The sequence below is a fragment of the Pinus tabuliformis genome, chromosome 4_2 (assembly GCF_031772625.1).
Source record: "Pinus tabuliformis cultivar Carrire ecotype Pingquan chromosome 4_2, CPIR1, whole genome shotgun sequence".
In the NCBI taxonomy this organism is placed as follows: domain Eukaryota; kingdom Viridiplantae; phylum Streptophyta; class Pinopsida; order Pinales; family Pinaceae; genus Pinus; species Pinus tabuliformis.
The window spans coordinates 1,110,372,320-1,110,394,833 of NC_142304.1; the positions used below are offsets into that span (position 1 = coordinate 1,110,372,320).

At 35.1% G+C, this 22,514-nt stretch overlaps 1 protein-coding gene across 2 annotated transcripts in view; it reads right to left on the reverse strand.

The window, feature by feature from the left end:
- Positions 1-13,054: 13,054 nt before the first annotated feature.
- The window catches only part of LOC149173560 (putative proline transporter 2), a 335,454-nt gene continuing 325,994 nt past the window's right edge, over positions 13,055-22,514 (reverse strand). For both annotated transcript variants that reach the window (XM_089427960.1, XM_089427958.1), the window contains exons 7-8: positions 13,425-13,655; positions 13,055-13,313 (exon numbers count right to left, since the gene is read on the reverse strand). In XM_089427960.1, the coding sequence (XP_089284086.1) occupies positions 13,164-13,313; positions 13,425-13,655 (381 nt within the window). In that variant the 3' untranslated portion in view covers positions 13,055-13,163. The remainder of the gene's footprint in view (positions 13,314-13,424; positions 13,656-22,514) is intronic.

The following is a 22,514-nucleotide window of genomic DNA, read 5'->3' on the forward strand; positions in this document are numbered from 1 at the left end:
TGAAGTAGGTCGACACAACTGCGGCCATGGCATAGATCCATGGTCTTCCAAGTAGGATGTTGTAATCGAGGTTTCCATCAATTACTTCAACATCAATTCCTACTGTTTTGCCCCCCAGTTCAACTTGCAAGTTACTTAAAATCCCGTATGGAGTATATGATCGTCCATCAAATGCTTTTAACGTCGTTGACGATTTCGACAAGGGTGGTGGGCCTAAATCTTTCCAGCAACTCATCGACATAAGACATGTAGATGCCCCCTCATCAATAATTGTTCGATGAACAGTTTTGTTGAGGGCTTTCACTTGAATAAGGAAAGCTAGTTGAGCTGGTAACTAAGGGTCATATCCTTTATGATCAAAGGCCACAAGATTGGAATCCATTGGACCAATCCCACCTATTGCTGATGATAAAGCTTGCTCTTGGGAGGGGCAATTTTGTGGTACCTCAAGTGTCGACATAGTGGACGGCGATTGGGCCAGGTCCTTTACTGTATTATAATTCTGTGCTCCTTTGGCACGAGGATTAAATGTCGATTTGTGTACTACTCCCTTTGGCGAATTTATCATTGGCTCAGGAACGATGGGTGGCACAACTTCGGTCAAAGTTGTTGTTGAACTACTAGGTCGTTCATTAACCTTGTTGTTCAACAGCTTTGGATTCCCGTAATCTTTACTCCTTGTCAAAGCATTATTCTGTTGCTTTGAGGTAGACAACATAAGCACTTGGGATCCAGAAGCATTTTGATTAGCAACCAGATTTTGACTTGGATTAGGAAACGGATCATTCAATACTGCTGGGGTTTCTGAACTCTTGAAGAGTTTCTTAACTTCAGCTATATGTGGACAATATTTCGTCCAATGATCCTCATCGCATATATGACACCCTGCCGGGGGTTTCCTTTTTCTCCCTATCTTTTTCTTCTTGCCCCCTGGTTGCTTCAGTTTTTTGCCATTGTCGGTCGACATGGCATTTACTTCCGAGGCAAGAAGTTCTTCATTTGCATTTTGACTAGAAATTTTGTGCTTTCCAATCACGCCATTACCGGCGTGAGTGTCATTGTTTGATTTAGGAGGAGGAGGAATAGAGAATTCCGGTCTAGGGGCATCAGGTATTTTGTTGTAGAGCGTGCCAGACTGAGTATAGACCAAGTCTAGATATTGCACACGAGCGATAACTTGCTCTTCCGTTACGACTCCTCCCTTTGCCACGTCTTCCGTTATAGCGGGAAGTAACGACTTGATAAACCATTCAGCTAATAGCTGATCAGGAACATACGTTTTTACCATCCTACGACGACGTCGCCACTCATGTATATGATCAGATATGTGGGTGGCAGTCATCTGTTTGAAATTGGTAAGGAGTTCTGTTCCCATTTCATACCTTATCGGTAATTGAAAATGGGTTAAAAAGGTTGTGGCTAAGGTACTGAAGTTGTCGAACGAAGCTCTAGGCAATTCAATGTACCATTTTGCCGCTGGACCCGTTAACGTCCTCTAAAAGAGGCGAAGTCTTATCGAATCATCATTTAGGGTGTTCGATGAACACCATAGATGGAATGTCATCACATGATTTGACGGATCTTCACCCGGATTTCCATTAAATTTAGGAATGTCTGATGGAAGTTTATGCGGAATCGCTGGCCACCAAGGGGCATAAGCAATTGGATCATTCGTCAGCCGGTTTAGATATGGTAATTATAGAGTTGCTACAAAGGGCAACTGTTGATTCAGGTTAGGCGAAGCATATCCAGGATAAGATGGAATCGCCTGAGCAGTGGGTCTTTGCATACCAGCATAATGTTGGCAACTTTGACAAGGTTTATGGGCATAACCATTATAGTATGGTTGCCCATTACTTACAAAGACTTGTTGCTCAGGTCCTTGACATGATTGCTGGAATGGCGGTTGTTGAGTTTGAACCAGCTCTGGTTGTTGGACCATTTGCTGATGCCCAATACTAGATGATTGACCAAGATGAGGAGTCACAGTACTTGTTTGATCCTGAGTCGCTCCGGATAAGGAGGCACGGACCTGAGGTTGCGATTGAGATGTCGAGACAAGAGGCTGTTGTATGGCAACCTGAGAAACTTGGGGTTGACATACAGTAGGCAGTGCTTGTACTTGCGACGCAATCACCATACCAGGTATAGTGGCAACATTCGACACAGGGTGGACTGGCTGCATTGAATATGCAACTCTTGGTTGCTGAGGCAGTATTGGTACCCAACCGCTGGATGTAATTCCAGTTTGACCTGAATTTTGTTGTAAACTCCCATATGGTTGTTCTCCAGGGGGGAACAATGAAAAGGCATACTGTCCTCCATATGGTGGCAATCCAGTACTTAAAGGGTAGATTGGTCTTTGAAGACACGTTGGATTGATTTGTTGAGTTTCAACATAAGAAATACTAGATGATAATCCGGACGAAGAAATAGGAACTAACCATGTCATGTCCCTGATGGGACTCCGACTTGTTGTTGACAATTTGCCGGGACAGATGGTATACCAGCGAACATCGTTGGAGTAGCAGTAGGAGGCTCTGCTGCTGCTGTGTCGGACGACACAGTCCTAGATGTTGACGGTTGTTGAGACATATCTAGTCTATCCAAAAGATTTCTTAGCGATTCTACAGGAACTTCCACTTGTGGTGGAATAACTTCGAAGATCAACGAGGGAAGGGTGATGATTATTCCGCTTAAAATAAATTTTATAACGACGCTTTAGACACAACTTGCTTTTTCAGTTTTAAAGAGTCGAGAAAAAGCTAAAGATGACTCTAGTCTCCTTCGATGTTTTAACGAGCCCGAAGTGACAAATGCTCGGATGGACTTTTTCAGTTATAGAGTTTGAAAAAGGCCAAAAGAAACTGCTCTAGAGATCTAGGCAGAGGGTGTGCCAAACCTTTCGCAAAACCACAGAATACGTTTTACGGTACGGGTGGTCGATCTTCGTGAATGCTGTGTTCACTGCATTGCGATCAGTAGGGCGGCTGACACGGCTTCCTATGGATAAAAGATATATGCCTATAGGGGTCTCCCAATATATACGCGACGGTACATGGGAGCACAAGTCCGTATTAGTGCCACCGACTCTCAGGAGGAATCACCCACCTTCGTCGAGATCGACAGTCACTATGTTTAACGACGCCGGAACACGTCTCTAACTTAGACCTCTATGTGTTTGCGTTATGTTTCAAAGCGTTGTTAGGTTCATTCAATATATTTTAAGTTGATCTTTTTTAAAGTTTGCCTTTCAAGGTTCACCACGAGATGTTTGATACAAATTCCTAAATGCAGTCTAAGATGAGAAGCAAGCTTTTTCAAATCTTTTTGACTGATGAAAATCTTAACTACTGAGGGAGAAGAAAGGCATATCTTTTCACATAGTTCATACAACACAAACTAATGCACTTTCTCCTAAATCATCATGCAAACTTTTTCAAATGCAAAATGCACAATGCATGTATTTTCTTTTCCCTTTCTTAATGTTGATGTATTACAAAAAGAAAGTTGTTATTTAACTTTGATTTCGATTTAAAGCGAAAACAAACAAGCTTGTCCAAAATCAAAAGACACCTTAAGATTTACTTGTTTAATCACTGGAAATACATGAAATCAAACCATAATGACGCAAGTAAAAAGACTAATCAGCTATGGACAGCAAACAAGCTAACTCTTTAGACCAGCAAAATGCCTAACACAGGTTCAGATCTAAGAGGCCAAAGCAAGACTAGTTTACTTTCGTTATGGGAAATTGTAAATGATGTAAGAAATACAAAAGAACAAGTACAATTTTGTTATATAACAGAGGCGGAATGATGGCAAGTAAGGTTGGTTTCAGAACAGGTACAAGACTGGTAACTGGCTGCAAAATCTATAGTGAAAACAGGCAAGAAAAAGGGAGGAAACCCCAAATGCACAAGGCAAAATTGGGCCAACGCAGGTGCTGCATAGCCAGTCTGGCTCTCAGCGCAGGGAGCCCCTTCGGGACCTGTGTTGCAAAGCAGGTAGCCTGTGTACTACCTGCTTTGGAAAACGAAAGTTGCGTTTTCTCAGTTTCCGGGTCACAATTTTCTCAAAAATTCACAGTTTTTGCTCAAATCAGAAGCTATCAGTCAAGCACACACTAAGGGATGACAAGGAAGATGAAAATCTATCACTAAGAGCTTACAAGGATCCTTGTAGATCAGCTCTTCAAATCATGAACATGCTCAGAAATGAGCTAGAGTAGCTGCCCTCTACTTCGCTTTTGATATAGTCAAAAGCTTTTCGATTTGGTACTCTTTTGTTCAGGAAATGAATAGCAAAATACTACAAACAATCAAACAGATGCGATCCCCAGCGGAGTCGCCAGTTTGTTGTAGGGAAAAGTATCCGATTCGGATGACCCTGTCCCACTCTAAGGGTGATAGTACCTCAGCAACAACTGTAAATAAAACTACTTAAGGTTTACTTCTTTATGAAAGCAAGAGAGAATGAAGAAATGCACTAACCGTTGCCTTGCGCTTAATATTTGCTCCAATCTCTTCTCTTCGCTGCTTGCTCCTAGCTCTTTACTCTTTTGCTGGCCCAGCTACAATGAGATCCTGCAAAATAACAAAGAAGGAAACTACAAGAAGCATGCAATCATAACTGATTCAAGGATTAGCATAAATCAAATATACAATTATCACAATACATCATTGAAACAAGTGCATATAGAAGAACCTCAATAGCTTTTATTAATGGAAGAAGTAAAGTTCTGAGAGTGTTACAACCATTGAAGGCCCCAATCCAGCAACACCTCCCAGCAGAAAGAATTTCTCCTCTTCACCTCCTTCAAGCAATCACCCAATAGTTCTATAGTGAAACCAACAGCATATCATTACTTTGCACAAAATTCCAGCCTCTTGAGCTCATAGGAGAGAGCTCAATATATAGATGAATTGAGAAAGGATGAGTCAGCTTGCAACTGATGTGTAGCTGCCTTGTGTCCTCTCTCTCTTCAGTTGATCTTCAGTTCTTGAGTCCACTTGGAGAACCTTACTTCCACTAGGAGAAACAGAGCCTCTGACTCATCACAAGGCGAAATCCCTGATCCAAGTGTCATTTTTGGAAGATTCCAGAGCAATGACTCAGTGTGCCACTTGTCCCATCTCGCTCAGCGCAGGTGGTCTTTGTTCTACCTGCTTTGCAACGCAGGTACACCATGGAGGAGTTGAGTTTCAGCGCAGAAGCCTAGTGGAGCACCTGCTTTGATTTCAGGATTACTTGTTTTTGAGTGTTTTCAGGTTGAGAACTCATCTGAGAGCTGTTGGTTTGCTGATCTTGTTCCTCTAGGGGTAGGAACATCATGTTTAGGGACTTTGGATCCCTTGGATTATTGAAAATTCATGCCTGATGCTGCAAGGCACAAAATTGTCTATAACAAGGAGCAGGAACTGTAATTGTCTATAACAGTGACTGTAACATTTTTCTGTTGGAACTAGTGATTGGTCATGGTTGCATGTATGATTGAAACTTTCACTTTCTTAATATAACAAAGAAAGCACATTTCATGCATATGTTGTTGTTGTATTTCAGCTATCTTGGTTACACTAATGATATATGTATCTGTTTGCTTACACATGTATGTATGGACTCTTTCTATATATGTATATACGAATCTTGTTGAAATGTGTTGTTGGTCTAACCACCACTTTGGATTTTCGGTTCACCTTCCTTCTAGATTGTGATGTATCTTTGCTCGTGTGTTCCCTTCCAAGCTGCGTGTTTTCACAGGTTTCCAAGGGGCGCACTCATTCCACTTTCCATGTGTTAGAACCCTTCATGCACCTTCCTTGGCTTGCTGTGATGGTCACACCCTTACTACCAATAAGGACATCCTGCTTGCCTCTGTGCGCAACCGCGGTCAAGGCGATACCATATGACCCACTGCTGGGACTCCTACACCAAAAAATCTGAGGTCTAGTTGGGACTTCTTACCGGGGAGATCCACTTGACATGTTGGTGGGTCCAGCACCGTCAACAAAATGAAACCACTCTCAAGCATAGTTTTTCTCATGTTTCAAGCTTGTGAAAAAGTGAAACCATCTTCAAGTATTCTCAAGCATATTTTCCACATGTTTCAAGTTTGTGTAAAAATGTAACCATTTTCATCCTATCTCTCATGATTTCCATTTTTATCAGGCTATTTCTACCAGATGAGCCTTGGTTTTCTCATTCCATCGTTACCATCTGTTTGGTCGATCAACTCTTTTCAGACTCTCAAAATATGAAAAGATAGTCGAGCACTTGTCTTTTTGAACTCGTTAAAGTAAATGAAAATATGTATACTCAATATAAGTTTGACCCTTTTCCAGACTGAGATAGACTATTTACGAGAAATGAATACCTTAGTCGAAAATGGCCAAGAGGTTCTCCTGAGTATCATTTTATGCCTTTTCATACTCAAGGGACTATTTACGAAAAGGAACCTTTGAAGTTTTCTTTTTCGCCTCTTTTTCAAACTCTCTAAACATGAAAAAGATGTCAAGTTAGACCTTCACTTGATCCAGGTGGATATTGGTGGCCACCTTCCTATTCCACTTGGATCCCCACCATTGTTTCTTTCAATTTTTTAGTTTCCTTAATTGTAGCACAATTTGCTATTTTTGGTAGTTTTTCTTGTTCTGAACTTCTGGAGCCATTTTGAGGCCCTATACGACATTTTTTTGGAAAACAGGCAAACATGAGGCTGTAGCCAACATTTGCAGTCAAAAGTTATAGTCCTTAGATAGATCTTTTTAGCGAGGTATCGTGTGTGTCAAACATAGATCGTATGCCAAAGTTACGACCCCAGGAAGTTGATGTACCAATTTACCCCAACGGGGCCCATAGTTTTGGTACTTCATCTCCTAGGGTTAGGTTTTTGGATGCTTAGGGTTTTCCATTATTTCTCAATAATAAATAGGCATTCAAGCCTCATTGTAACATAATTCAGAGCCATGTAGCCGCCACATTTCTTCTTCGAGATAAGTTACCATTACCTAAGCTAGTTTATTTCCATTATGTGTATAAGCATATTTCCGTTCTTTGATATTAATGAAATGAAGTTTTATTTCTACTACATCCTTGTGTTTATGTTTATATCTGTATTTTTTTGCGTTCCTGCATAAGTTTGGATCATTGTTGGACTCGTAAAATCATCAAAAAACAATGGACTGATCGAACATGATGGGACCAAACCACTCCTTCTTAGGGTTCATTAAAGATACTCATAGGGATCCATTTGAAGGACCTTAGGGTGACCTTAAGGTGTGCATTGTGACAAGGAAGGATAAGTCAACTTAGGGAGAACTCGATCAACTTCCAATTTTTGTTGTAAAATCTATCCCTTTCATATTAATACAAAGAGTATACTATTTTCCTATATGTTTTATGTTATGTTTATATTCATATATTTCAATGCTATGCTGATCCATTGAATAAAGTGATTGCTACATAGATGTATTAGATATTTGGCTTGTGTTGATTATTTGTGCAGGTTCTAATTATAGCACTCGAAGCTACGGTTGGAGTTTACAAGCCAAGAGGAGAGAAGAGATTGTGATAGATCATAAGCAAGCATCTTTCCATTCTCCAATTTCTCTGAGGGGAACTTTATAGCCTTTGTTTTCTGTTGTTCTAGACCAGGCCACTAGGTCTAGGGAAGATACTTCTGTCTGCAGTCGTAGATTCCGTATAACCCAAATCTTGAAAGTTAGAAAAAATATATCCGAAATACCAAAAATATTTCAAGAAAGGGTTTGTATCCAACGAAACAATACAAAGGAAAAAATTCTACAAGAAAATCCAGATCTAACACGGTTTGAGAATCTCACCAGGATTGCAAGAACCTAAGATAACCATCAACAAAATATGAAGTGCCTCGACTTCCTGATAAGTTCCAAAACTTTGAAAATCTTTATAACTACATTTTGAGAAGTGAGTTAGATCGTAAATTGCAATTAGACTACTACTATCAATTAAATTAACAAGATCACTATTATCCGAATGGAAACTATCTACAATGCTAGTTTGATTAGATTCTACAACCTCAACAAATAGGTTACTGAAGTGATAATATCCTTTTGATAGTAAATTTAGAGATGTATGAATCATAGAAATCTCATGAACAACTTGATTTGAAGAGTTGCCCTCATATTGCAAGGAATGGGATGGATGCTCAATGATTTAATTGATTTCTTCTTCATCATGGATAACCTTGCTACCTTGTGTCGAATCAAAATTCTACAAATTAGGTTGTAGATTCAAAGAGCATGACATATTTTCATTACAAGCTGGAGGACATAAGGAACAATAAGTTGAAGAAAAAGTTTCCATAATAAAATCTTCTTTGACTGAAATAGATTCAATATCTACATCTTTCGAAACAAAATATTCTTGAGAAACTAAAAGATCAGTTGATGCACTTGGGCATTTATCATCATATACATCAATAGGATTTTCATCATTAGAATGTTGGTTTCACAAGAGTTTAGCTAGATTAGGAAAATTAATTTCATTTTATTTATTTATGATATTAGTGGATTCTAAATCAGTGGAGAATGAAGGAACATTATCTTGACATATAGGACTTTGAAAAAGAGAAGAAGGACTCAAAGAATCCTCACCTTTCTACTCCTCTAAATGAAAAATATGACTAGAATGCACTTGATCACTACTTGAATTTGGAAGAGACTGATCAAGCTGATTAAGGGACATTGTCAAGAGGAAGACTGTAAATGGAGAGTGTGAATTGAATGTCGCCATGTATTGCGTAGTACACTTTGCTTATGGATTGCCCAACCATGGTCACTAGTGATTGCGCAAGCCTTACTTTCAAGAGTTGTGCAATGTCTATCTAAGCTTGAATTAAGAGAAGTGTGTTTGTGAATTCATCAAAGACATATCATGTGCGAGAAAGTGACTTTGACACTTAGAAGAAAACTTAATACTTTGCAAAACATTAGATGATCTTGAAGTAACCGTGGAACGACAAATTACAATATCCTAAGTAGGCTCCAAAATTCTAATGTAAGAAAAATTTTGGAGGGTGCTTGTCACAATGACAACATTAATGCACATTCCACATTCCAAATATTGATGAATTAAACTTTCAAACCCTTCCTCATTTTCGTTTGCTAATTTGCAACAAATCCTAGGAAGATCATGTACACCATATTGACAAGGTCTTAAAACTATTGGAGGAGAAACATACATATATAAATCCTTCAAATTATTCCTTTGGGGTTCAGGAAGTGGAGTATTTGGGTCAATTATATCTCATTAAGGTGTCAAATTGGAACCTTAAAAAATGAAAGCTATGGTGGAATGGAAAATTCCAAAAACTTCAAAGAATCTTAGATGATTCTTAAGATTGACAAGATATTACTACGAGTTTGTTGAGAATTATGGTTGAATAGTAGCTCCTCTAATAATGCTATTGAAAAAAGGTACATTTTATTGGACATATGAAACAGTCACATATTTTGAAAAATTTAAGGAGGTTATGTGTACAACTCATGTCCTAGCAATGCATAATTTCATAAATTCCTTTATTTTATAGTGTGATACCTCAAGCCTATGTCATTTGTGCATTTTTAGTATAAGAAAGATGACCCCTTTCCTTTCAAACTAACCATGTTAAAGGAAATGAATTACTAAAACCCATTTATGAAATGGAAATATTAGGCATATTACATGCAACTAATAAATGATCCCCTTACTTAATAGGAAGACACTTAAAGCTAAAATAAGTTGTGATAGTTTGCAATACTTCTTGGAATAATTATTATCTTTAGAAGAGACATACAAATAATTACAAAATGCCAAGTTATGACTTTGAAATCATTTAAAAATGGAAAATATATGGTGGTAGATGAACTTTAAAGGAAAGAAGAAGACAAAGAGCATTTAGTATGTGCTATTTCCATTCTACAATATAAATGGGTGGAAGAAGCAAGTATAGAATGCACATAATATCATAAGATATGCAATATCATTTAATAACTACAAGAGGACCTAAATGCATTAATAAATTTGATTAAAATAATGATTCATCGTAGTTTTATGATCAACTATATTTATGCAAGGTGTCCCAACTCAAATAGAAGGTATTTTTGGTATTGAACATTTCTCCTATAGAAGGACATTCAGGGTTCCTAAAAACTTAGTAGAAGATCAAGAAGGACTTTTTTTAGAACTTTATTCAAACTAAAGTTTAAAAATTTGTGGCTAAATGTTTGGTTTTCCAGAATAATAAGGGTGAGACAATTAAGATCATGATTCTTCTACAACCATTAGGCATATTAAGTTGGCATTGGGAAGAAGTGCCAATATATTTTATTATAGGTTTACCAAAGTTTGAAAGAAATAATTTCATGATGGTAGTGTCAGAATGAACCATGAAGTATGCCCTTTTTTTTCTATATTTATCATTCTCTTAAATCAAGTACAATAGATGTAACATTCATGGAAATAATTGAGAAGTTACATGGAATCCCCAAGATTATTATAAGTGATAAAGATCCAATATTCACCTTTGTATTAAATCGTTTTCTTGTTTGGGTACTCAATTGGCTCATAGTTCCTCTTACCATCCTATCTCAAATGGAAAACTAAGATTATGAATAAATATCTATAATGGTATCTTCGTTTCTTTGCATCTAATAAGGAGACACAATGGATCAAGTGGTTTACCATGGAAGTATGGTGGTCCAATACTTTCTTCCATACTTCATCAAAAAATTCTAATTTGTATAACTTGATGGCTATCATCCTTCATCCATCACATCACCTTCGAAATAAAAGTGTAGGTTCAAGTAGTGGGGGACCACATATAGAACCAAAAATATGTTCTTCAACTATTAAATGATGACTTGCCTATAACAAAATATAGGATGAAAAAAAAATAGATTGAATTTGTAATGAAAGGGAATTTGAATTGGGGGATTGGGTATCTCTAAGGTTGTAATTATACAAATAAATGTTCCCCAATCAATAAAAGAAAGAAAAAGAATTATCACCCAAGGACTATATTCCTTATAAGCTGTTGTAAATGATTCAAAGTATGGAAGACAAATTGGAGTTTCCTCCATCTTAACGTGTACATCTAATATTCTATGTTTCTTTCTTAAATTATGTAATTGGTGACAAGATCCTAGTCAAACTATTTTACAAAATATTAATAAATAAGGGAAAAGCATACTAGAACCAAAATCAATTATTGAAAAATAGATTAAGCGATTGTGAAATTGTGTAATTACTAAGTGCCTCATAAAGTTGAAGAACTTACCAATAGAATATGCAATATGGGAAGATGAGTTATTCATGCATTAAAATCCACAATAATCAATTGTTGAGGGAAACATTTGTTTGAAGAGGAGGGCATGTTAAACCCTAGATATTAAATTATTCCATTTATATTGTAATAAGAGTGTTGCCAGTATTGGTTGTCTATGAACTTTAATGGTCAATTAGACCCTTCAATTGTAATCATAGCCTTTGTTTCATATATATACCAAGGAGGCCTAGTTTCATAGATAATCTCATCTTGTACATTTGTTATACTGTAAAAGGACGTTCACCTTTTATAGACAATCTCATCTTGTACATTTGTTATACTGTTAAAGGAGGTTCACCTCTTGAACGGGCCTCTTATTCATTCTCCTCTCTCATTTTAGAGATGTGAAATTACTTCTCTTTTTCTCTCTATCCTATTTTGATGTTTGGTGCATAGCAAAGACTCCATTGCATAACAATACTTCATTCATCCGACACATCTTTAACATCGTTCAACATAACTTTCTTCAACATAGTATATGAAAAGTTTTCTTTTGGTTTTAATCCACATCATTTGGTTATGTAACTCATATGATATCACCAATTATAGGCAATTATACAATATTATATTAAAAGGTCAATAGAGAAATGCACTTCCATGAGCTAATTAAAAAATGTATAATTTTAAAGTTGATGACATTCTACGGAAGACATTACAAAAATACAAACATTGCTAACATAAACATTCCATCCATGTGAATTCTCAGCTAGGGATGACACATAAATTCAAATCTACATAGGACAATATGAAGGGCTACATTACAAGATCATGCCACTATGAGACACTTAATGTAGGGTATATGCATTATTTAATCATTAAGTTTCACTGACCATATAGTGCTCCAATTCTTGAGCACAATATTGCATATAATAAACATATATTTAAGAAATACCTTAAGTTTAACTTATGATGTGGTTGAATTACATCATCGGCAATACATTGTGATATAATTTAAATAAGGTTATTCAACTCTTTAGGATTGTCAAAGAAAATTAGTTCTTAGCAAAGGGAAAGTATTTCCCAATTGAGCAAGTGTGACACTAGTTTCCTCACTTATTGGATAATGTCCTGGAACCATTTTTTTAGCTGATGCTTTTGGCACAATGAAAATTAACACTTAAATTCCCATTTAATGGGACCTTACTATGAATAAAGACAACTAAATTGAGCAAAAGTGTAATTCATTCACCTAGTAAAGTCTTAGTAGTTATCAAATCACTAGATTAAAATTACACCCTTTTTTCAATGGAACCTATTATTCTACATCGATATGTGACAAATGATAAAACCTTGTTAGAATAAACCTATTGCACAAAATTAATGCTATATTTTTAACTTGTCAATCTTCAAATGCTAGTGTCGATTTGGAATCTAGTGCAAAATATAACTCACCATTACACCTTAGTGATAACTCAGTGGGTCACATATATTCCATGTTATAACATATATGAGAAATGTAGACAACAACTTTAGTAATTAAATTTAGCTAAATCAAATCAAGATATGCATTAATGATCAAATTTGATTAAATTAATAAATAACCTAACCAACCTAATCTCTAAAAATAAATCATTAATCACCCAATTAATTATAGTTAAAAATTTTAATTAAAATTTTTGATTTATTAATTATTTGATTATATCATGTACTTCAAAAAAAAAATATTACACAATACTTTCTGTTTTTAACCTTTTGAGATTAAACCCCACGATACTACTCCATATACAACTTTAAAAGATACTGATCATTTTATAATATTACAATCTCCAAACTCCTTTTTATTATGAGATTCCTCACCATATACAAATTCCACTATAAATCATGTATTGGCAAACACATGATATGTTTTAGCATTATCTACAACGGAATGAAAAGATGAAACAGTTGTTGCAACTGTAATGAGAGAGAAAATAATGACATTTAACCAATGCCATATTTTTTCTACTAAGGAAATGTTTTTTCCTTTCACCTGTAATTTAAAAAAAAAACCATATCTTTAGTAACATAAAAAATTTAAATATAATATAATTATTGTTTCATGAAATTAAATAAATATTTAAAAAACCAAAGTCTATCTTACCTTTAAGTACATGACAGTGGGAAATATAAAAGTTAATGGAGTGACACATAATGAACCTGATAAATTCACAAAGTCTCCTAGAAATGGCATCATGGCTGCAACGAAAGTAGTTGTAGTGAAAAATGATGAACGAAGGATGAAGCGGATTAAAACATTATGTGTGGAAAAAGCTTTCTCATCTAAGCGAGAAAATCTTGTGTCAAGGGTCTCATGTATAGGAGCACAAAATATCTGCATGTAAACCAAATAGTCACAAATTAAAAATGGTTGTAATCTAATTAAAATATAAAAAAATATTAAAAAAATAACTTCACATTATCTAATTTCAGGTTGACAAGCCTTATTAGCATGGGAGTCTGCTTCGTTGTTTTGGCTTTGTAAGATTTGAAAATAAGCTTTTTGTGAGAAAAATTTCAGGATGTTGTTAATTTTATAGAGAAGGGATAGTTTGATTTGATTTGGGGTGAGACCAGATATGAACTTGATTTGGATTTGGTTCACTTAAAAGGATTAGATTTATAGGATCGTTTAAATTGAACTTGATTTCATTTGAAGACTTGAATCTAATTTGAATTAAAACATCATTTAATTGTGCTTTTTCTCTCTCTATCATCACTTAATGCATCTCAACATAATTGTGGAATGTAGAAAAACATGCATAAGAAACAAGAGACAAGATACCAAACACATAAGGGAAGATATCACCAAGTTGGTAATGGAGTTCACCTAGTGTGGCTACGTCTTCGAGCTCACAAATCCATGAACCGCTTCATTCTCTTCTTCAAAGATACTCTCCTTTACAAAGGGCTAAATTTCCACATCATCAAGTGGCAGTAGAATTCCCACAATAGTGGTAGTATTGAAGAGATGCTCTCATACACAATACTAAGAGTTGATTCATAAGCAAGTGGTCATGTCTCTCTTACAAAGAGATGATCTATTCTGAATGGGCTGATATCTCATAAGCATGGGGCATCAACTAGAGTCTCCTCACATAAAGTGACAACAGGTCCTCTTGAATTTGTTGTTTAGATTCAAATCATACTCATCATCATCATACTAGTCTTGCAATTCTAAGACCAATGACTGTAAACATGACTAATTTTTGACAAATTATGAAAGTGTCATTTTCTTAGCACCACATAGTCTTGGTTTGAGTGCAAGGCTCAAATGATAATTTCTTTGCAATGATTCTGATCTTGCTACCTTGTTGCAACATACAAAGATCACCAAATCTTACAACATACATTCATCTCTTCGCAATATCCAAAAAAGAGACAAAATCATAAATACATAAGGCTTACTTTGGTTCTCGTGCTAAGGCAATCACAATGTTGCTCAAAACACGACTAACACATCACCAACACGTCCAACTCGTCATTCTATGAATTTTGACTGTAGACTCAACCACCTTTTAGAAAGTGCATAATTACCTCAAACCTTGTGCCAAACATTAATGAAAATCATGGGCTTTTGCCATGAAGCCCTAGATTCAAATCTCCATTCTCACTACACTGTTGAATTCCTTGTGAAATTATGAGAAAAATGAGTATAAACTCGACCAAGTTTTGTAACCTTCAATTATGGGCTCCTCATGACTCTTTAAGATGCCATAAGAATCTTTTAAGAATATTCCTTTGGAATACCCTAGGAATATTCTCTAAAAATATGCCTCGAAAAATGTGTCTACCGGGGCACCGATCCCTACTTGGCCTGCATGCTGATTCACGACCCTCCATTCCACCATCTGGTTCCCCCTTTGCAAATGATTAAAGGTTTTTATAATAATTTTGAGTCATAAAGGAAAGCACACATAGGCCTTAATGAGTAATTAATTAGCTTTAATTTCATTTACTCTTTTAATGGCTCGAGAAGATTTATATATTTTTACCCGTATTTTAAATAAAAGCTTCATCCTTACATTATTTCAGAATTTATTGTGTTATTGTGTTTCCTCTTTCATTATCACTATGCTTTTTATCTTGTTCTCCATTGCCCAAATTTCAGGAAAATTCTGAAGAAGACAACGCTTGCCAAAATGGTTAAGAAAGGAAAGAAGACTGTAGAGGCTACTACGTCTAAGGATTCATACATGCTTCCATTCTTCTCTGATACCACATGCAACAAGGAAGACGAGACTATATCATGGGAGGAAATGTGTAATTTAATGGAGGCAGATAACCCAAAGGTCTTGGAAACTAAAGCAACAACAGATGCAAATGACTCATTCGAGGCTTCTTATTTTGAAGCAACATGTTCTTTCCTGCAGAGGATAACTGCAAGGCCTAAAATATTTCCATACACTAATATGGTAAAATGGGTCATTGACAATGTGGATATTTCATATATAACATTCAGGAATTCCAGGCATGAAGTCATGGGGTCATTTAAACCAGACAATTTACACGAAATGTATCATCTGATGGAACCACAGAAGCTCTATGATAAAGCCTTTATGGAGCATTTTGCGAAATAAAATGAAGACCCGGTGGACGTCATGCAGAATTGGAGGTATGGCTCCAACCAATTCAGGTGAGAGAAAACTGGTATGTACCCAATTGCACCCATGTCAGCCCTGCATAATTTTTCAACCGCAATGTTGTGTAGGCTATTTGGAAAGGCTGACACTACCAAGTTTTCTATTGAATGGGTTCCGTTGATTGATGCAGTTGTTAATGCTACAATTATGAACTGGAGCAATATTTTGTTAGACAATCTGGCTACGTCCATTAGAGAGTACAAACACAATAGAATTATCTCCTCTCGGGTTATCCCTCCTTTTTACATGAGTGCACATGTTATGGATGCTATATGTTTTTGTTCACATTTTCCAAATATGGGCTGGAAATGGACTTTATAGGACCCTACTCCTATCCATATTTATCATAAGATTTTGTGGGAATCAAAGTTTAGCTACCACTTTTATAAAATTTGTCATGGCATTATGTTGTGCATTTACCAAACCATTTTTGATAAGAAATCCCCTAGGCTATCAGAAGAAGCTAAAATAGACATATTTCCGGTGGAAAGATGGTTTGGCGAGGAATTATTTACTTATATCAAAGTTTTTGGGAGTATTACAACTCCACATGTTCATCCATTTTATGTTCTTGATAAATTATTGGCAAGAGAGATTGCTTATCAAACAGTGGGGGATGGTATTACCAAAACCCTCAAAGAACATAAGAAATCCATTTGGATGACATTCCCAGTGCAATGTGGTGTTTTCACGTTACATAATTTTGGGCTCGCGGAAAAAGAGATACAAAACATCACATCCCTGAATTTGGCTACTGTGCCAGGCGGACAGTCTAACAAGGCACTCGAAACTTCACTACTATGGTCAAAATCAAAGAATTTATTCATGAGGACGATGAGTTTGATGATTTCTTTGAGGCAGGTGAGACATTTTCACAGGTGTTTCATTTAGCATCAATAAAACTAGGCCCAGCGGACCTCAACCACTTCCACATATACAAGAATAAATGACTGACATAGGTCCCTTTAGACCTATTGCAAATTGAATAAATAAGAGAACCCACTCCCAGTGTAAGCCTAGAGAAAAGTTCCAAGCATAATTATGGTGAAGAATCTCAAGAGAAGTCAGCTCAAGGTTCAGAAGACTCTAAACACCAATATCAGAATAAGGAAGAAAGCCCCGAGAAATATCATGAGAAGGGCACAGAGGAAAGTGCTAAAGAAACAACCAAAATGGCCTCGGCTAAGGAACACATGGAGATCAATTCCATACAGGTTCAGACATAAAGTATCAAAGTCATTGATCTGGTTAAGAATGTGAGAAATTTAATAAAAAGCTCCAAGTGCCGCAGACAAAGACAAGTCTTGAAGGAACATCTGGATTTTAGACTCCTAAACAGACTCAACAGGTTATAAACCCAAAAACAACAATACAAGGAGTTATAACTACTCAAGATATTTAAATCATCCCAACACACCCAACTTCAGATATTGTTTTAAAGGTTGAGGAAATACCCCCACTGGACATATTCTACAGCCCAACGCATAAGGATGTAGTAAAGAGGCCAAGGAAGAAAAGGAAATTGGATGCATCAACAACATCAACTCTTGGAAGTGAATCAATGGAGGTAGTATAGAAAGACACCCCCATCGATCCATCAAAAAATCTTACAAAGATATCACAATTTGTAGGCGCCTATGCAACTGCAACAATTGATAAGGCAATAGAAGTTCGACTTTTTCTTAAAGAAAAATAAGAAAGAGTTCAACTATTAGAACAACAACTTGAACAAGAGATACAAAGCACAAATAGGCAAGCAGAGATGCAAATGGTGCATCTTCAGAAAGAATTTGAGCAAATGAGATTATAGCTTCAGACATACATTGTAGAAAAGGATTCACAGATTCATCAAATGCAGGATATAATAGATAAACTCAAAGACAACCCTCAAATAGAGGAATTCATTAAAGAGGCACTTGAACCAAAACTCTGTGTTGTCATAGTAACAAGAAGTATTCTGCTAAAAAATCTCATTGATCAATCCATATTGTGAAACAAGTGATACATTAACCAATCAAGTGGTTGATTAGGGATTAGAATATGAAGAGATCAATAAGAGGATTTCAGAGCTTATTTCTTGGCAGGAATCTGAAAAAGGTAAAAAATCAGATCTGCCAAAGATCGAGGATTCCCACAAAGGTATTTTATTCACAGATTGGGACATACAGTTGAAGCAAGAAGAAAGGACAATAGCAAGAGTAGCTAGTACAACAAACAATATAATTGAAGTTGTGAACAAAAACCTTCATAGTGCTAATATTATCAAAGAATGTGGGCCGGAATTTCTCCTAGACATGAAACAATGGGAAGAGACCGCAAAAATGCAAGTTGAGGCAATCAAACAATTGTCTAAGCTTGATTAGGAAACCTACTTGTAGCATCTGTTGAAATCACAAAGTCAATGGATGACTCTGCACTGTATAACAAATTCCACTCAAAATATGGTGCCACCACTCTCTGATGCTATATTTATGGGACAATTAAGATCTAGAATTGGCCAACCACCACAGGTGAAGCCAATGATAGATATCTATGAACTCAAGGATCGAATGTATGACTAGGACCATTCAATTTGATATGACTAGGACCATTCAATTTGAAGAAGTTTGTCATCATTTTTATTTCTATTTTATTTGTTATTTTACTTATTCTGAGGAAGGTTGTTTGAAACATCCTCATATTTTTATGTAATAATCTATTTTTGATACATATTTTGTATTATTTAAACCTCTCTCATGCATTTAGAGAGGGGTCCAAAATTTTATCAAGAACACTTTGCAAAGGCTTGCACTTTTGTACTTTTGTGACTGTCTTGATGAGATAATTGGAACAAGATCTTGATTTTCTTAGAGATTGAAGCATACTCTACTGAATTTGCACTTTTGTACTCTTAGAGTATATTTAGTTGAAAAGAAGCAGATCAATATTGCTGACTTCATGAGTAGAACCTCTCATATTTGGTACTTCTATCTTTATGGTTGAGTTTTGTTTGTGAATTAGCAGTAATCTTTCTTATATTGTCTTATGTATGAAATATGACCTATAGTTTGACATTATTGCACTTTTGTAAGATGTTTTAGCTGTGATTCCCTATTGAGTATATGAGAAATTGATATATGCGATATAGTTTCCACAATTATTTTGCCTAATTATTTAGTCAAAATAATTATGATTAACAAATTCATCTCTTATAAAAATTGAATGATCTTTATTACTTGTTTCTCTAATATATCTTTATAGATCACATGATTTAAGTTATTCCTGGGTATATATTAAGATAAACATTAGAATAGATAGCTGCATGTATTTGTTGTTCAAATTAGATCATTTTTAGTTAAGTCATTTCCCATTATACCTTATATCAAACCAACATCATCATCATATCAATTTTTCCTGGCAAATTGGTCCCATTATCCCTAGTCGGAGCCACCATACCAAACAGAAAAGGAGACGCTTCTAAGGTGAGGATCGGGTGGTTATCCCCCATGTTGTTGCAATGGAATTCCGGGCTTCAACATTTTGGTGCTAGAAGGAGGGCCATGACTGTGAATGGCAAAGAAGAATGATCATAAATCGAAAGCCCATCCTAAGAGTCACTCTCCCTCTAGATCTCCTCCAACTTCTAGATCCCTATTTAGAACTGCAATCCCAAGATCAGAAGTTGAGAAAACCTCTCCTAAATCTCCTAGTGAATCTAAGAGAATACCTTCTTCATACTACAACCCTGAATCCCTAGAAGTCCAGACTTTGATAGAGAAGTTAGAGTAAATATCTATTTTAGCTGAAAATCCTACATGTTCTTAGTCATCTAAAGGAAGTATTAACTATGTTTTACAACCAAGACAGATCTTGACTCGCTCTCAAAGCGAGAAGACTAGAATTCCTCCTTTCGAATTTCCCATTTCTTCTTTTCGAAAGAAAACCAAGAAATCTGAATTGCAGACATCCACTAACGAGGTTTTATCCAATTCTCGACCTCAAACCCCTTCATTCCCTCCACTCATTCCAATAGCTTCCATTCCAACTGCTGGTGATAGTTCTTCTAATCCAAGCACCCAATCTACCTCTTCTTCAACTCAAATTCCACTCATAACCTCGTCCACTCAAACCCCTTATATCATATCATCCACTCAAAATCCAATGGCAGAACAAAAACCACAAGTACATCCATGGAATAATCCGATTGCTATAGCAACGACATCTCCTCTTCACCCTCTTCCTAAGCATCCTGAAAGATGGTTGCCTAAATCTAATCCTGATGATCAACTACTAGTTGAGGAACATCTCCATAATTATATGCTGGCCATCAATTTAAATGGAGTCGATGAAGAAGACTACGTAGTCATATTATTTCCATATACTCCTATAGGATAAACAAGATGCTGGTGCTTTTCGTTGCCCCCTCTCTCCATAACTAGCTAAGATATGTTTGAAGAACAATTCTTAGCTATGTTTGGAGATGATAGAACCACTGTGCCGATCATCAATGAATAGTCCAATCTAAAGGCTAAGATGGAAGAAAAGGTCAAATATTTCAACTCCAGATTCAACAAACTACTCAATAAAATTCCAACTACGTTAGCACCTGGTGTTGATGTTCAAATTGAGTGGTACATATCTTCTCTTCCTTCCATTATAGCCATTTTTGTAGATAGAGAAAATTTGGCCACATTAGCTGAGAACATGAAGGAAGCCATGTTTGTAGAGAAATGCATAATTTCTCTTGAAAAGAAGACTTCTCAGGAAGACAGAAAATCTAAGAAAGTGTCTTCCAAAGATGACTCTAAAAAGAAAGCCCCAAAAGATCCTTTTGATCTTGAAGGCCTTTAGAAAGTACTGAAAACCATGTCTAACAAAATGGTTGAAATGAAGAAACAAGTTTTTGAATTCTCTTCTGCTAAAAAACCTTTCATATCTTTTAGGAGGAATCAATGTTCTAGTTCGCAACCACTAAATACCATATCTAATACTGAGTCTGATTTAGAAGAAAAGGAAGAAGAAAACAAAATGACCAATGAAGAAACTGAAGAAGAATAAGTAGTCGAAGTAAATGGGATGTGGGACTTGATCCTTCCAAATGAAGAAGAACAAGAAGATTTTCCCGTTAGCACCAGAAGCAAAGGGTCTGCTGATACGACTCAGTCAAATAAAAAAAAAAAAAACTCCAACTCTTGCTGCTAAGGAAAAAGCAATTAGCAAAAAGTCTTCTCCTAAGGCTTCAAAGCCAAATCCATCTTCATCAAATCTTCCATCTACATCAAAGACCCTGGTAGTTACTGATACCATGGAGTGTAACATTGTGGAAGATATGAAGAAAACTAGGGCCAATATTTTGCTACATGAACTTAGCAAACTAAGACACAAATATGAAATACTACTTAGAGAACTAAATGCAATTCCTACTTCTCCGTTACCTGCTGATGTTGTATCTCAAGCTGCTAAAGGCATGGGTAAACCCCACACTTCTTAAAAATAAATCAACCCTACAAATGTTATCTTAATCAGTGACAGATCTCTCTCACACACACCTCCTTTTCTCTTAACCTATGAAATTTTCAATAGGAACCTTCACAATTGTTTGATTGACTCAGGTGTTCACATAGTACAAATTGATAGAACCAAGGTAGAGGTCTTAGGGGAAACCTTTACTTGAAATCTTAAAAGCCAATAATTAACTCTGTTTCCCTTAAAAAACCCTTAAAAAAAACATAAAAAATAAATAAATAAATAACAAAAACATCAATTATGTAACATACATATAATCACTTGATATCATTAAAATAATAATAATAATAATAAAATGCATGTAGGTGTAATTATTAAAAAATAATAAAATAAAATAAAATAAATAAATGAATAGAAAATAAAATAAAATAAAATAAAAAAATAATAAATTAACTCTATAAATTAGAGATAAATAACTCACTAAATCTTAAAAAAAATAAATAATAATAATAATAATAATAATAATAATAATAATTAAAATATAAAAAATATAAATAAATAAAAATATAAATAAATAATAATAATAATAATAATAATAATAATAATAATAATAATAAATTTAGTTAACTAATCTATTCGTTTAATTAACTATCAAAAAATTAGTTAATTAGTAAAACATAGTAATGAATTAATCGGAAAAAAAAAAGAAAAAAAATTCATAAAGGTAAGAAACCTAATAATTAATTCTAAAAATAGAAAAATAAGAAATTAATTTATCCCTTTAAACTTATTAATTAATAAATTAATTAATCAAATTAATAATTAATAATATAAATAAATGAATAAAATAAAGAATAATTAATTGAAATTAATTTTATTAATCAAACAAATTAATTTAGTATTTAAACAAATTAATGAATAAATTGAACAAATTAATAAACATAATAATCAATTTTATAAATAATAAAATTAATTAATTAAGTTATCCCCTTGAATAAAATAATAATAATAATAATAATAATAATAATAATAATAATAATAATAATAACAATAAATAGTTTGATTAATTAATTAAATAAAAAAGAGCCGACCTATTTCTTATTTAT